Source organism: Mirounga leonina, unplaced genomic scaffold, assembly GCF_011800145.1.
Source record: "Mirounga leonina isolate KUSES-001 unplaced genomic scaffold, KU_Mleo_1.0 Mir_151, whole genome shotgun sequence".
In the NCBI taxonomy this organism is placed as follows: Eukaryota; Metazoa; Chordata; class Mammalia; order Carnivora; family Phocidae; genus Mirounga; species Mirounga leonina.
The window spans coordinates 98,542,643-98,559,635 of record NW_023270377.1 but is presented as its reverse complement, the minus strand read 5'-3'; the positions used below and the strand labels follow the sequence as shown (position 1 = coordinate 98,559,635).

General features: G+C 42.9%; 1 protein-coding gene across 1 annotated transcript; it reads right to left on the bottom strand.

Annotated features, from left to right (window-relative positions):
- Window positions 1-2,029: 2,029 nt before the first annotated feature.
- On the bottom strand, window positions 2,030-16,323 carry DDX18 (DEAD-box helicase 18). The gene is made up of 14 exons (XM_035008167.1): window positions 16,145-16,323; window positions 14,256-14,540; window positions 12,817-12,957; window positions 11,306-11,441; window positions 10,829-10,929; window positions 10,514-10,713; window positions 10,302-10,416; window positions 8,647-8,786; window positions 7,611-7,772; window positions 7,151-7,303; window positions 6,355-6,468; window positions 5,495-5,551; window positions 4,948-5,125; window positions 2,030-3,872 (listed from the first exon to the last, which is right to left on the bottom strand). The coding sequence occupies exons 1-14, from the start codon at window positions 16,227-16,229 to the stop codon at window positions 3,730-3,732; spliced, it is 2,010 nt and encodes a 669-aa protein (XP_034864058.1). The 5' UTR covers window positions 16,230-16,323; the 3' UTR covers window positions 2,030-3,729.
- Between the last annotated feature and the right edge of the window lie 670 nt (window positions 16,324-16,993).

Genomic DNA, 16,993 nt, shown 5'->3' with positions numbered 1-16,993 from the left:
GCTCAGTTGTTGAGCATCTGCCTTTGGCTCGGGTCATGATGCCAGGGTCCTGGGATCAAGCCCGACATCGGGCTCCCTGCTCCACGGGAAGCCTACTTCTCCCTCTCCCACTCCCCCTGCTTGTGTTCCCTCTCTCGCTGTGTGTCTGTCACATAAATAAAATCTTAAAAAAAAAAAAAAAGTCACATTCCCCCTTAAACACAGATGAGGATGCGGAGTCCTATACAAGTGGCCAAGGCAAACCTGTTTCCTCTCTTGTGCCAACACCCATCAACCACATTCCAACTGAACGGGGGATCTCGAGGCTTCGGCTGGAGGCAGTGGGGAGCCATTCAAACCCACTCACAGCTGTTCCCTCTGGAAAGCCTGGTCTGTGTGCCTCCTCTGGGCCACCCATTTGTGGATGACTAAACATCCTAACACCATTTCCTGTATTGGGCATTTTCACCCTGCAAGATGAGAACATAAAGGTTTAATAAGAGGCTATATTCATATGGATGTTCCCAAACCTACCCGTACACGAGAACTCTCCAGAGGTTCTTCTGCCCCACCAAAGGCGCAAATCACAATCTCCTAGACACGGAGCAAGAAAAGCTTAAAACACGTTGGTGTTTCTTAAGTAGCCAGTCTAGCACAACCAGCATGTGGAAACTCCTGTTCCAGAACAGAGGGCTACCTTCTATAGGCAAAGGAGGTTCCATTACCTTTCCACCAGCTAATGTTTACCAGAATCCAAGAATGCAGATTTCCCAGGCTTAGAAATGGCTGGAATCTCTTTGTGCATCCATTGCACAACTTGGAAAACAATATTGCCAATTGTTTAGGGCACCTCTTTCCCTTCTCTATACTGTAACCAGGTTCCTAAGAGGAGCCTGGCCATCCTTATTCTTGTCCTCTGGCACCTAGCAGACTTTCAATTCATGACAACCTAGGATTACCCGAAGGCACAATTACTGCCTCCACCTAACACCTAGTACAACAGAGAGTAGCCCTAGGAAGCTGCTGAGCTGGAGCACTTTCTAAAACCTGGGCCAGATCACAATTCCAGGAACGGCCAGAAATCCTGACTGTACTCCAAAAGGCCCACGCTGGCTCAAGATTTTTGACGAGTCACTGTACTCGATGCTACTGAACAGCAAACCTTTCCTGGGGGATGCACTCAACAGACAGAGGACAGGTACGGAGCTGTGCACCAGGCACGCTACCACGCACTTCCGTTAGCTCATTCAGTTCCCACCGCCTTATGTCGTAGGTTTTATTCCTTTGCTTTCCTCATTTAATAGACCCAGAAAAGAGGCACCACTGGAATCTGAATGCAGGCACTCTGGTTCCAGAGCACTCATTTTTAACCACTACCTATTTTTCAATAAAGATCCTTTTTGGGTATCTTGAATTTGGCCTTACTTACACCAACATGGCCAGTTAAGACAAAAACAAACTTAGATAGGCAAGCACTTACTGTACCTGGCAGCCCAGAGGACCCAGAGGTTTCTCCTGGCACGGAGTGATCTGCCTGGCTCCCTGCTCATGCTGCCTAACCTTCCCGGCTGAAGCCACTTAATCCTATTTGTCAAGTTAACAGCCCCAACACATGCCACCAGAGGCTGTGTTCTCAGCACAGAAGCCCAAGGATCCCTTCCTCTTGTGCAAATGAGCCTTGCACACGGGGCTGCCCTGACCCTCTTTCTGATTCTAGGCCCCCTCACATCTGAATCCTGGCCAGGTTGGTCAAGACTGGCTGTCTGGAGGTCCTTCGTCTGCGCCATCCTGCCAGCAGAACCTCCTGACTCCACAAGTACCTGGAATGAGCCATTACTATAGAAAGCACTGTCTTTCCACCTTCTTTTTACGTACTTAACTTATAAAATCTCTGCAGACTCACTTCTACTCCTACTGGACGTCAACCATGGCAGGACAAATAGGAGCACGAGACAGGCTAAGATAGGAGAGCCCCTCTGTGATAAGCAGGGACCTAGAACCTTGGTCTAGGCAGACCAAGCAAGGGTTATTAACAAAAGGTAGTCATAAATGAAATATAAAACGGACGTTAGTTATTTAATGACACAGGAAAATAACACGTTATGAAACAAGCTGGTTACAAGTAGGGGGTAAAGGATGACTTCACTCCTGATAGAAAATTTAAAAGTACGTATACAAAACCCGATGGCTATGTACGAAAAATATCGACAGTTTTTACTCCTGCTCTGTGATTAAAGAGTTTTCCCTTCGTTTTTGTGTATTTTTTGAGACGTGATTATTCCTGAAACATAAAAGAAAAACAAGTTACTGGATGTTTTAGATGAAGAGTTCTTCAATGCCAGGAGTCCAGCAGTCAAGGCCTGAACCCTAGGACAGGTCCAGCCAGGGGTACAGTGGTCAAGCCCAGACTCAAAGGACCACTTTTTGTTTTTACTACTGGGATGCTATTGTATCAGGCTGTTCCCTCCACATTTGAAGTTCTCAGTGTCCTCATATTTAACAGGAGACTATGAATATTAACTGGCACAACAGCAAAACGATGCCAGCACCTTTGGTTTCAAATTGATCAAAATGTCGTAACCATTTGATCGTTCTAAAATGCACTGGAAATGAGACAAGACACAGGAAATACTCCGGAAGTCAAGAGTTCCTACAACAAAAACCCCACATGACGAAACCCCCATCTTTTGCTGCTCTTTTCTGACTGCTGTTCATTTCCAAATTCCATCATAAACCTATTTTTGTTTCACAGTTGTGGGAGGGGAAATTTTTTTCAAAAAGATGCTTTGCCTCCTGAGTACTCTGCAGAGTTGGAAGGGTTCACCAAAATCCAAACCACTCAAAAGAGAGTTGAATGAGCGGTGTCATCGCTTTGTGCCTTTTTCAAGAAGGTTTTTGCTAAGTTATTAAATGGAGAACAGCAGATTATTACACTTATATTGGTGTAAATGAGGCTCAAAAATCTCAGAGTCCCACTGCTTCCAACAAATGTTAGGACTGCTAAGGGTGCTTTATTCAAATAACAATGACAAATAACCCACACTTTGTGCTCTTAAAAAAATGGGAAAGGCTCACTGCTTTAAAATCTGGCATATATAAAAACCAACACCACCTTACACTAAAGGTGCTTCCTAGCCACAGTAGCATTTTCAGGGGAGGTCAGGAACTATGGTTAAGGTCCAAGAAACCACCAAAACCAAAAAAACAACCCCCCCCAAAAAAAACCCCAAAACAAAAAACCTGAGACAATCTTCTGCATCACCACCCCCAGTGTACCAGGTCACTTCTAAGTTCAACCTTCTAAGGCAGGTTGAACTGAGTGAAGGACATTAAGGAGGGCACAGTGATGTAATGAGCACTGGGTGTTATGTAAGACTGAAGAATCACCGAACTCCACCTATGAAACCATTAATACATTATATGTTAATTGATTTTAAATGAAAAATACCCCCCCCCCCCAAAACAATGACAAATTTAGAGGTAAAAGATTTAAAATACTCTGTCATCATAACAAAATCCAAAAGATCCCTTGCTTTGCTCTTGAACAACCTAGAAAAACTGAACTCTGTTTTACATCCCCAAATAAGAGCGGTATCTCCTGGAAGTATCAGTGCCTGGTGCTTGCAACCCGTCAACTCATACTCCTGTTCCATCAGTCCCAATCCTGAAGCCACAACAATTCCTTTGTTAGAGAAAGGGAAAAAATCCATTTCAGGACAAGGCTATTCAAGACGAAAGGAAGGCGTGTCTTCAGTGGGAGAACTGCCGGCTGTCGGAGGACTTCTTGCTAATGTGTTTGAAGATTTTGGACTTCTCGATTTTCTTGGCTTTCTGGTAGCCGAAGCCGCCGCCGCCTCCTCTCTTTTTAAGCTTGCCGTCATTGCTGTTCACGTCTAAAGGTGAAGGTTAAGGAAATCAAGCAACTCGAAGACCATGAGCTCCCATCTAATATCCATACAGAGAACAAACCAGCATGTACCCCCCTGCTCCGCTCCCACAACCCCTCCCTGCACCACGAAAATGTGACCATGAGCCCACATGACCCATTTCCAGGAAGTCTGGAGTGCTCACGTGATCATGGACTACAATGAGCAGGTGTGACTTTTAAGCCAATGTAACAGCCATGTTACAGATACTGATACGGTTTTCTGCACAACTAAACTGAAGACAATTATTTACAAGGAGTTGAGAGGTACACATCAGCAAGTCTACAGAAACACAGTAAAAACCACCCTCCAAGTCAAAACAAATGACTTTCACCTCTGTTCAGAGTGGATTCTGGAATGCTTAACCAGCTGAAGGAGTTGCTCTTCCTTCCTCAACAATTCGGCAAGTACGCACCACACTAGACACTTACTGCCTACGAGGGCGACGGTGACCCCCCGTCTCGTCCCCTTGGGAGTTGGAGCCACAGCGCTAGCTCACAGGCCTCACTTTCGCTGTTCGTTTCCTCGGTGGAAAACATGAGGATGAAGTACAGGTGATCAACTGCAACAGAAGCAACTGGAAGGGTTTCCTTTGCCTTTTACCCTGAGTAGCACTTACGGGTTATTTTCTTTTGCTAGTCTTGCAACTTCCTCGTACGAAATCCTCCCATGGCTCTGAGGGGATAACACTCTGAGGTCCCATCTTCTCTCTCCAGCCCCAGGGCATGCTGCTCTCCATGACTTTGTATAGGGAAGCCTCACAACAGCCCAAGCCCTGCAGCTGCACCCCCCTGGGCTTCTCTCCAGAACGCACAACTCCGGCTCTCCCTGTCTGCCTGTCAAATTCCTAAAGGCCTAAAGCACAGGCTGTCTTGTGTGTGTAACCCCCACCGCGACAGTTAACCCCTGCCTACTGCGTGCTAGCGCTGACAAGCAGACAGTGACCAGACCTCGCCGGACCACACAGCAAACCAAGTGCCCCTCCGTCAACCTTTTGTCCCTCAGTCCCCGGATGAACTCCTGACAACAAAGAAAAGGATACTCAGATCAACAAAAGGAGGCACCTTGAAACCAAACGACAGAGCAACCTGAGGCAAATTTAAGTTATTAACATTGAAGATCTGTTTCAGAGAATGGGAATCATATGCTCGAATGTAGGACTTATATGCTTCCTGGGCTGACTTATGAAGGAAGTAGTTCTTTTCAATCAATTTTTCAAGCTGAAATGAAAAAGACATTGGTTTCAATAAAATACAAAAGCAGACTTCATACATATTAGAATAAAACCATCCTGTAAAAAAGCATTTGTTCCAATTCACTTGTGCTCCAAGTTTTGTAATATTTGCAAAATCAGGGTGCAGTAAGAAGAATGTCAAAGTTCTTATAAGGTATGAACTGGAACAAGGTAGAAAACATAGGAATGTGATAAGCAGCATAGCAAGAACCCTAAAGGATCACAGTCCAAACCTGGTTCATGAAAAGGGAGAATCAGAGGACAGTGATTACCAACGGAGGCTACCTTTTCGTCACAAATGTTTAAAAAAAAAAACAAAACACAAAAAACACACAAATAAAAATACCAAACATACCTGAGACTGAATGTCAGAAATTTTGGACCAGGAAAACTCAAATTCACTCAATGGAACCTAGAAAACAAAAGCACGAAGATTAGTAAACCAGGATGGATCAATATTCAGAGTTGTAGATGATGGAACAGTGACAAGCGTCCTGTCCCATGAAGAACCAGAAGGACAGCCAGGCCTGTATGACTCCCTCAGGACAGAGAGCCGCTCCTCTAGTCTCCTGAAGCCAAGGGAAAAGTCTTAGCTTACTTCCACCACCTTCACATGCATTGGGCTGAGGACCCTTCCTGAAAGGAAAGGCAAGGGACTAGACAGGGACAGTGAGTCGATGAAGCCCTTTTCTCTACAGAAGGAGCTCTATGGATGCAACATGAGGCAGCCCGATGCTTCTAGTCAGAAGGACCACAGGCCCCTCCCTGCATGTCAGGAGAGCTGTCCTACCGCCCCCTGCCCTGTGACTAGGGTCTGTGATACCAGAGCTCACAATGACCACACACCCCTATGGGAAGGATCTCTCACCAGTCATCACGTATTAGGAAACTGCAAAAATGCCAGACCTCAGAGAGGTGCTGGAGAAACAGCTGCCCAAGTCCTGCCCTCAGAGCCTGCAGTCTTGCAGAGAAGACAGGTAGCAGGTAAGAGGACAGCTGGATGAGCACTCGAGCTGGGGGAGCGCCAATGACAGGAAATCATTGATGGCATCCCACAAGACTGCAAAGCTCAACCAAACCAGAAGCATTCTGAAGATCCAAAAAAGGGCATTCTAGAGCAAAGGCACAAGGGCCATTTTCGGGAATAGCGCATACTTGCAATTCCTACCAAGAGGAATCTTCCCAGCTTACGATTTTCCAAACCAAGATCTTTACCTTGGATTGCTTCAAGTAACGAAGGAAACCCAATTCTTCAGGGCGTAAAATGAGCAAGGCATGCCCTCTCCCGTTTAGGCCTCTGGCTGTTCTTCCCACACGATGAATATATTCCTTTGGTGGAGAGAGAACACCTGAATTAGTACACCAACTTCCATGGGAACCTGCCTTTCCAGGACCTGTACGGTGGTGGACACAGCATGTCAGCGCATCTGGACGAGACGGTGCTCCTCCCCCAGGGCCGTGCCACACACACACTAGCCATGTCCCCTGCTTCTGCATGGACCGTGACCAAAGAGGTAACAGGGCCATGACTGAGGCCCGATACCCGCTGGATGTGATATTCACATTAATGACTACTAAGTGTGCTTCATCTTCAAAATAACTTTTTGAATATGTTTTTGTGCTAGCTGACAATTTATGTCATCTATTGCTTGTTGACAATACTTAATAAAACTTATTTTACTACACATGCTACAGAATCTTACCTATTTCTGGCAGTGAATTTTATTTTCTTCTAACACCTACTGCTCTTCACAGACCATTCCAAGCACATGACATTCCTAACTTCAGCCTCACTGAGGCCTCTCAAATCTTGGCACACCCCCTTGGGTCCTACAAAAGCCCTGGCTATTATCAGCACCAGAGAAATACTATAGTCAGTGTGCAGTACAACAGGACTTGGATAACTACGGGATCAACCTCTGAATATGAAATATGGTGAGTCTCAGAGAAACCAGAAACTTCATTCCTTAACATAGAGCCCTTGTGGAGAAACTCCGGGGATGCCGGTTACCTTGGGGTCATCTGGAGGGTCATACTGAACAATCCAGTCCACTTCAGGAATATCCAGCCCTCTAGCTGCCACGTCAGTACACAACAATATCCCTGAATCTGCGTTGCAGAACTGGAAGAATGTTGTTGTACGCTTATTTTGCTTCTGCCTTCCCTAGAATCAAGAATCAAATCAAATCATTCATTAGAGCTGGAAACTTGAGGTCATTTCTGGGAGGTCTGGATGTACAACCCCCCAGCTGTGGAGTTGTTAACCTGCTTCATTTCACTCTCTGGCCTAGATCTCATTTCCCTAAGTGGATGGTATCTCCTACCCCTTTGTGGTCCTCATCCTTCCACACCCAGCAAAGCTCCCTCCACATGGGATCATTCTACATTTAGAGAGAGTGATACCACAAACCCCACAATCTATATACTTGGTAAGTGTTAACTTTTTTAATAAACTCATGATAATCACTTACATGAATGGCCAAGACCGGCAAATCGATGTAGTTCAGCAACTCATAATGGTATTTCACAGACTTACAGGATGAAAAGAAGACCATCAGTTTCTTCTTCCGGTTCTTCTTAAGGAATGTAAAGAGCAGGAGGAATCTCTTTTCCGAGGGACAAACAACATATCCCTAGAAGTTGTTCAAGTGAACAGATAAAAATAATCAGACATTTTCAGCTTTATAAAGCAGTATGATTTGATAGAGAGCACAGATAAACACTGCATATACACCATCGTGCCTTACCTACAGCAAAATTACGGACTTCATTATAACAAAGCATCCCTAAACTGAGACTAATTTTAGCTCTTTTGATTCCTTTTACTGGGTGCAATCACTATACTAAGTACTTTTCATATTTCTGGGGTTACAGACTTCTGATTACCCACAGTTTGTGCAACCATAATAAAGTAACACCACTACACGTTGGAACCCTCAAGGCATAGCAATCCTTCATTTTTTAAAAGGTCCTTAAATAGCAAGATCTCAAATAACTACAGCCTAAGTGCACTGTCCTAAACAAGATAACAAAGGCAAGTGAGTACATTTTTAAAAATATACAATGAACGGAATTTTTAAGCAAGATTGTTATTTGAAATATTTTATTCATCTAAAGACCCAACTTTCTGTTTTCATTCCACTTAGGTTGGATTTCTGTCACCTCATTTCCAATTTTTCAGAGCAATGTGCCTGAAACCAGCCTCTCCAGCTGCTAACTCACCTTGCATCTTAGAGCAAAAGATCATTAAATAACACTTTTTATACTGCATTTACAATTGGTAGTGATTAGTGTCTCCTATGTGGCAGGCAGTATTAAAAGACAGAATAAAGAGACCTGATCAAATTATTCAGAATTCAAGATTAGTAATGCCAAACAGCCAATATCCAAATTCACTATATTTGAATTAAAAGTTCACTAATCCATCTGCTTTTGGGATGATCCTCCAAACAATTACAAGGACACACCAAAGATGATCCGTAAATGTAAGATCTTGACAAAAAGTACCTGCTCAAGACCATCCACTGTTGCATTAGCTTTATCGTCATCAACACCAACATACAATGGCTCCTTTTTCAAAGAAATCCTTGCCAAGTCTTCAACTTTTCGAGTTTGTGTGGCAGAAAAGAGCATGGTTTGCCTGCGTGCTAAAATAGATACATATAAAAATAACCCAAATATTTCAGGGAATCTTTAGCATTGCCTCACCACTAGAAATACTGAGGAAAACTATCAGGAATGTGACGTGTGGTATATCACTACAGATATTAAGAAAGAAATATCAACTTTATGTCTATAAATTTGACAACTTAGATAAAATGGACAATTTCCCTGAAAGACAAATGGCTAAAGCTCACTTGAGATGAAAAAGAAATCCTGAACGGCTTTGTATCTATTATGGAAATTGTAGTTAAAATCGTCACGTAAAGAAAACTCCAGCCCCAAAGACTTACACTGGTGAATTCTATCAAACATGTAAGGAAAAAATATCACCAATTCTGCACACTCTCTCCAGGATTTGAAGAGATTTTTTATTTCCCAACTCATTCTTTGAAGCCAGCCATTATTACCCTGATACTAAAACCCAATAATGATTCCTAAGCACAGACGCCAAATTTCTAAACAAAATTTTAGCAAAGGTGAACATAACATATAAAAAGGATAATGCATCATGACCAAGTGGGGTTTACTTCAGGAATGCAGGGTTATTTAATACCTGAAAATTAACTGATATAATTTCCTGAGTTAGCAAATTTAAAATTTAAAGAAATATTTAATGAACAAAAACAAACATCTGTTCATTTTAACAGACATGGTAAAAACATTTGATAGAATTTAACATCTCTTTCTGATTGTGATGTTAACTGTTTTATGCTGTTACTGCAATTTCACGTCTAATGGTTTGGAAGCCATTTTTGTAATGAATAGATATACATACTGTACGGTATCTGTATCATGCCATTCTGGATTAATAAAAACAACCAGTATATGCAGATAAACAAAACAAAAACAAAAAACATCTCAGCAAACCAGGAACAGAAAGGATCATTTTCATCCTCCGTCTGGTAAAGGGCAACTACAAAAAAGAAATCTATAGCTAACACCATACTTAATGGCGAAAGACGGTTGTCTCCAATGATTGGGGTGATGGGATTCTCAGGTGTAAACATGTCAAAACAAACTGAATATTTGTAACATGTACAGACCGTATCAATTATACTTCAATAAAGCATCCAAAAACAAACCATATAATAAATGGGATCATGGCCTTATTACAGCCATAAACAGTTCGTAACATTGCAAGTACTCTAACCCAGGTATGTACAGCTCAAGCACAACACAGCAGGCAACACATTCATGGCTGCCCGGGAGATGTCAGGGTGGGTGAGAAAAAGAAAGATGGGGTGCTGGGGACAGACAGGAGTGAGACAGACGTTAGGACTGTCTAACTTGCATTACAACCTCTAAAGTGGCAAAACCACTGCATTAAGTTACTGGTAAGTCTGACGCTTGCTTTGCAAACTACTTCTAGGGCTGATTGGCACAACCACTTCGCTTGACTAAATTAAAATTCCAGTATGAATAGTTTTCAAAGAGGAATCACCCTCACCTACTTGCAACAACTACTTTGCAAACCACATGCAGGTATTACGTCCACTTACTTGGCAGAAGTTTAATAATCTGTTTTAATTCCTCTTCAAACCCAACATCCAAGATACGATCAGCCTCATCAATAACCAGACACTGCAGATTTTTATACATAAACCCCGGGGTATTCTAAAAAGACCAAGGAAAAGAAAAACGTGTTAGCTGACAGGTGCAGGTTTCACACGAGACAAGGAGACAGGCACCCCCCGCCCAAGTGTTGCCTTACCTGCATGTGGTCCAGGAGACGGCCTGGGGTGGCCACAATGATGTTGATCCCATTACCGAGTTTCTGTGCTTCAGCAGATCTGTTGCTTCCGCCCATTATCAACCCGTATGTGTGGACATGGTGCGTCATCAGCTCCTTAAGAACACCGAAAGTCTGCATGGCCAGTTCCCTAGTAGGTGAGAGGATAAGAACTCCAGTTCCTAAAAGGCAAAAAATGACAGGAAAAGTCCAGCTGTAGTTATCACCATGAGTCCGTAACTGCGACGATAAACTTCTAGTGAGTTACCAGCAAAACCCACCGGATCAGAAACTCACCGTTCCTAGGCATGAACTTTAACTTGACAATGAGTTCAACTGCAGGGATGAGAAATGCCAGCGTTTTGCCACTGCCTGTTTTTGCGGCTGCTAGAAGATCCCTAAATATCAGCAATGGAAAGGAAAGAGAGACATTTAGTCAACTTATTCAACAAGCATTTACTGAATACCTACTACATATTAGCACATTGCAGACATCAAGGCTAGACTGTGAATAAGAAAAACAAAGTCCCTAGCTTCTTTACCACTGAAATCAATCACTGAGGTTACAGATCTAACTCAGAAATAAGAATTGTGCTATAAAACAGAAATGAACACTTTTCTTCAAACATCAGTTAACTTAAAGCATTTTAATGAAGCATTGATGTATCAACTCAAAGCACAGGGCAAACATCAACAGAGCATGTTGGCATTTTCTTTATAAATGACTAGCACTAAAAATAGGTACCAATGCCCAAACATCAATGTTAATCATACCTGCCTTCCAGAAGTGGTCTGATACTTTTATGCTGAATTTCAGTCATGTTTGTAAAACCCATTTCTTTTATTGCCCTCAAAGTGTTCTCATTGACAAGATTACTAAGAGAAGCAAATGAAGTATCCTCAAAAGCTCCTAAATAAAAGAGTTTATCATTAGCAAATTTATCTTTAATAGTTAATACTGCTATAGCTATGTAAATTAAGTTTTGCTGTGTGAAAACATCAATGGGTGGGAGTCAAGCTGAGAAGAGCTTCTTCCAGTAAGAAAGACTAGACCCCCACCATTTCTACGTAATACTAAGACAAAGACACTGACTTCTGAAATTTCTCCACTGCTGACGGCTTTGTAAAGGCTAGAAACAGTAAAGGATGGAGAGGAGATATAATCAAGGGACTTGTGTCTAATGAAAATGCCAAGCATGGGGGGTGGTGCAGAGAGAAATGAATTGCTTAAGAAATCTGAAATAAAATATGAAAGCATCCAGTACAGAGAAAGTGAGTGCGAAGTCAATCAAAAGAGCTGTTAATCTCACTCCCAAAAGACAACTGAGGAGGTCAGATACAGCCACGTACCCTTAGACTGGACCCACACGTTAAGTGTGCTGGTTCTTCAGCAGGGGAAGATACCAAAATCACCTGGGGAGGCCCCACCCCACACCTGCCCTGCTTGTCAGTCAGCTATTGTTCACGTTGGCACTACTGACATTTTGGGCTGGATCATTCTTTGTTGTGAGAGGCCGTCCCATGCATTACTGGATGTTCTGCAGCCTCCCTGACCTCCACCCACTAAACGACAGTAGCCTGCCCCCAGTTCTGACAACCAAACATGTTGGTAGTCAACCTTCAGTTTGCCTGGGACTGAGAAGGTTTATGAGATGCAGGACTTCAGATGCTAAAACTGGTCGGTAAACCGGGATGACCTGGTCACTGCCCCCAAGGAAGCAAAACTGCCCTGGTTGAGAACCACTGCCATAACCTTTGCAATTTTGATTAAGCAAGCCTGGGGTTAGGCCTCAATATTTTAACAAATAAAAAACCCACACCGAACAACTCAAGGAACTAGACATTTCTGGTTTGGAGCAAGTGATTTTGGCCAAACTCTTGACTTACAGAGAGGCCAAAGGAAGTCACCCTGGCCAAAGTCCCTCAGTAATGTGAATTTCATCCTTGCTTACTAATAACTGGGGCAATGTTAAACTTCTGGGTCAATAATCTTCCTGCTAGAAAATGAAATGAGCTTTAGAAAACAACAAACCAAAGGAACAGAGGACCCCAAAAGCTGTCTGTGTCCTTATCAAAATATTTAGTGTTAGGAATGCAGAAAAGGAAAAAACCAGAAACAGTAAGAACTAAGGCACACAAAGTGGATAAAGCAGCAACTAGATATAAAAATATTTCTCATCAATACTTTTTCTAGGTAAATTAAAAGTCACAACTGAAACTTCAAATCTTATAATCCAGAAGGCATGCCATGTTTAAGGTCTCTCTGGAAAACTTTCTAAAGTTACCTGTCAGTCCCAGGGGTAGGCTGGGCACTTCACTGTCCTCTTCCTCACCATCTGGCTTCTCCACACTGTTTTCTGTCTCTTCAGGAGCTTGGGCCCCTTCTTCAGAGTCCCCTTTGTCTTCAGTTTTTGCTTTTTTGGTATCTTTGGTTTTAAAGGAAAACCCCCCCCCCCACCCAATTTTTTTTGTTAAAATAAAATACCAAACGGGATCACAAAATAAAAAGATGTGTAATGCAAAGAGGCATGTTCTCAAAAGCTTAACACATTTCCAGTTTTAATATGCTAAGAATGTCTCTTTTTCATGACTAAAGATTTAATTATATGTAAAAACCCAAGGGGACATGCAGATTTGCCAAAAAAACTTTATTTTTTAGGCCTATTATAGTATCTTGAGTGACCAAGACATTTTTGAAAGTTGAAGAGTTTAAGTATACTAATTACATCCAATTCTGTATATTCCACTGAGGAAAAAAAGGGCTGGGATTAATGGTTTTCTGAACTCTTAAAAAGCACTAATTTGTCCTACTATGCCATTAAACATAAATCTTCCATAAAAACTTTTTTCTTTCTATAAAGGCCAGACACTAAATAGTGAAGGTTTTGCAGGCCATAGGGTTTGTCACAATAAAGACCAAGTAAACAAATGTGCACTGCAGTGTTCCAATCAAGTTTTATTTCCAAAAGTAGGCAGAGGGCTGAATAGTTTAACACCTGTTGCAGTCTCCCTTGAAATCTCTGCTTGCTCACATCTCAAATAAAATGCCTATCCTTCAGGTAAGCTTATCCAAATCCAACCATCTTCCAAAAGAAACCGGCCTCCCCCCATCCTGGCCATTCTACTCACTTGGGAATTAACGTTCCATTTATATAGAAGTTACCTGCTCTTTTTATACAATTTGCATATCCAAATTATTACTAAGTCTCCTTTCAAGAGGAGAAATTTACAGCAGGAAAAAAAATTGGGACCAAAAAAGGGTAAATTAAAAGAATCATTAATGCAAAGTCCACTGACATAAAGACTTTAGAAGATAGGAATGTACTAGCCCAGATGTCTTTAGTGTAATGCCACAATTCTGTTTGAAAACAGGTAATAAACCTAAAACACTATGCCATAATATAGTCTGTTTAAAAGCCTAGCGAACCATCAAAAAGAACAAATTTCTAGAATTCAAAGGCTTTTACTGAAGAGTGAGGTGTTCTTCAGTTGTTAGGGAATGTAAAAGCGCGACACACTTCTCAGTATCTTAATCAGAAAAAAAAAAAAAAAAAAAGTCACACCCCAGCCCCTACCCTGCTTCTTTTTGCTACTAGGTTATTTTTTGGTACACTAATGAGTATAGGGATTCTTGCATGTTGTATGAATACAGTAATAAAAGAAAGAAGGTGAAACTGTGAAAATTGTTTGAATGCCTGAAGTTCAAAGAAACTGAAGTACTTACCAGGCCCAGCAGCATCCACCATTTTTCTCTTCTTCTTCCTCTTTTTTTTGGATTCTGAATTGGGAGGCTGTGTTGCTGCTTCTCCATTGATTACTATGGTAGATTTCTTCTTTTTTTTTTTAACTTGTACAGTTTCCACGGTTTCTTTAGCTATCTCTCCATTCTGGGCTTCTAACGAGCCCACATTCACAGACTGTTTTAGGGATTTTTTAACCTTCCCACCTCCCACGGTTTCTTCAGACACATGTCCATTTTGGGTTTCCGATAAGCTCACATCCGAGGCCTCTGTTTAAAAACAGAACGCACGTTGTGACAAAGAAGGGTAGGTTTGCTTAAGAACGCTGGGATCCCAGGCGAGAAACCTCAGGGTGTCCATGACTGAGATGACTTAGCTTTTAATTCCCTTTCATGTACTTAAATTATTAAAACCACTTAATTATGGCGTTCTACTACAGGACAAGTCAATTTCCTTTAATGAAAAATGCTGGAAAAGGGAAAGCTACATTGATTTCTTAACTTCAAAAAACCGTGTATCTGTCCATACGGAGTTAAGGATCTGGGACAGCAAAACTTCAGTGAAGTTAAACATTTAAACAGATGGGGCCAGACAACAGTAGCTACAAATACACGTTAGTATCAGGTAGTCGGTAAATACATGTCTAACCAATATATCAGAAAAGACTTCCATCTATTCACACAACTACTGCTTTTCCTATAATTTCAGAACACTCAACCTAACTTTCCTAAGCAGGAGTGAACTGAAAATTCACTTATTGGTCCCAGTATTTATCATATATATATGTAAATGCCTAGGGATGTCTTTAAAAGTTTCCCTGTTTACATATAATAAAAAGTAACAACACTTTGAAAAAATTTTATTTTATTATTATTTTTTAATTTTAATTGTTACCTTTAAGTACCAAGAAGTAGTTAGCAGTGCTGTATTATTCATCGGAACTGGTAATACAAGGGAGCTTCAAAACCATTTCTAAAACCCACAAACCTGTCCTCTTCTTCAGGATTCCTTGCAAGCCACTCATCTGCTGGAATCCAACTAGGGTAAGGAATTATGCCTCCAACATTGCCCTCGGGGATTGATAGGTTATATAGGATCCAAAAAAGGAGAAGGTAACAACTTCCAGATCTCTGGCTCTCTGTTAGGAACGAACGTAGGACTGCAAACGAGGTGGGTAAGAAAGACGGGCATTCAGCTAACAGCCTTTACAGTTACGTATTTATTAAGGATGCAAATACCTGGAAGCGCTGGAGGAATTCATGATGTTAGGAGCAATGGAAGATAGGGCACGTGCAGAAGGCACTTCTAGAGCTGAAAATAGGATATGCTCCAGGAGTCGAGAGAGAGTACACGTGGACAGGGGAAGGCAATTGTATCAAGAAAAACTCTGTGACAAGAGACACAATGAGCTTGTTTCGAAGCAATGTAGGCATTAAACAGATGTGAAAGGAAGGCGCGTGTAGATGACAAGTTCCACGTGTCTGACTGAAAATGGGCCAGGGGGGTGGGGTGGGGGATGAGGTCGGAGGGACTCCGAATAAGGGAGACACAGAAAAGGTGGTTTAGCTGGAAGCCCGGCTGGAGGCCTGGGAAGAAAACTCAGGCGGCCTGCTTCTGCCCGGATTCTGTACGGAGAAACTGAGGCTCAGAAAAATCAGGGGCAGATCTGGGGCACGCGGAGAGCGGCACCCGAGCGGGACCGACTGGAAACCGCGCCAGGCTGCCTTTCACTCTCAACAAGCACACGTGCCGCGGGGGAAGCGGCCACGCCACCTCGGGGCTGCAGTGACTCCCGAGCAGGGCAGCGCCGCGACCCAGGGGCGGGCTCCCGCAGCTACCGAGGCCCCCAGTCCCCAAGCTCCGCGCATCTCACCCTGAAGCTTTAAGTTTCGCTGGCGCAATTTGAGGTTCCGTTTCTCGATCTTCTTGCGCAGGAGTTTCATGGGTAGATGAGACATGTTGCCGGAGAAGCGCCTCCACTGCAGCGCCACAACTCGGCTACCGGGTTGACGTTACTCCTTCCCGGGCCACACGTGCGTAACTCGGCCAACCGGAAGTACGTCACAGGGACCGCTGGAGGACTGCCGTCGGAAAAATGCGTCCCGGGTGGAAATGCTTCCGGCGACCGGACTCTGTGCAGCGCCCTCTAGAGGAGTGGAAGTCCGACCCACGTTCACCTTGTGTCAGCTGGCGGCGTGTGTTAGGGGCCCTTGCGGGTCCTGGGGGTGTGAGCTTCCCCAGAGGAGGCTGAGGAAACAAGGATGAGCAGGGGGCTTTACGGAGTCACCAGTTTTATATGCTTGCCCTCTTTGTATCCTGGACAGTTTGGGAAATGGAATAAAATCCAAATTTCATCTATAGGTTGTGAAAGAAGATTCCGAAGTTAAGCATTGCGAAGAGAGTCATTCAAAATAGGGTCGGGAGGCTATTGAGAAGCGGGGTCTCTGCACGTCTCCTGTTTCAATTCTTGGAACACCATGAACTCTTGACTTTTGTCAGTTCGACCACCTCCTGGAACACATTCTTCTACTTCAGACTGAAATAGAGCTCATGTAACCTCCGCTAGCCAAATTGACAATTGTATGTTAAATAGTCCGTTGAACTCTGCAGGGGTAATGGTAATTCTTTTGAAACAAGTTCTGTAACCTTGTGGCTTCTGCCTTTATAAACCTGCTCTCCCTCCTTGCAGTTCAGAGTCCCAACACTTTTAACAGAGTGAATT

Excerpts from the sequence above, each read along its gene's own strand:
- DDX18 (XM_035008167.1), bottom strand. The coding sequence starts at position 16,229 with ATGTCTCATCTACCCATGAAACTCCTGCGCAAGAAGATCGAGAAACGG. Across the intron at positions 10,930-11,305 it reads AGACCACTTCTGGAAGGCAG|GGATCTTCTAGCAGCCGCAA; the intron begins GTATGATTAACA and ends GCTGATATTTAG. Across the intron at positions 10,714-10,828 it reads AAAGTTCATGCCTAGGAACG|GAACTGGAGTTCTTATCCTC; the intron begins GTGAGTTTCTGA and ends TTTGCCTTTTAG.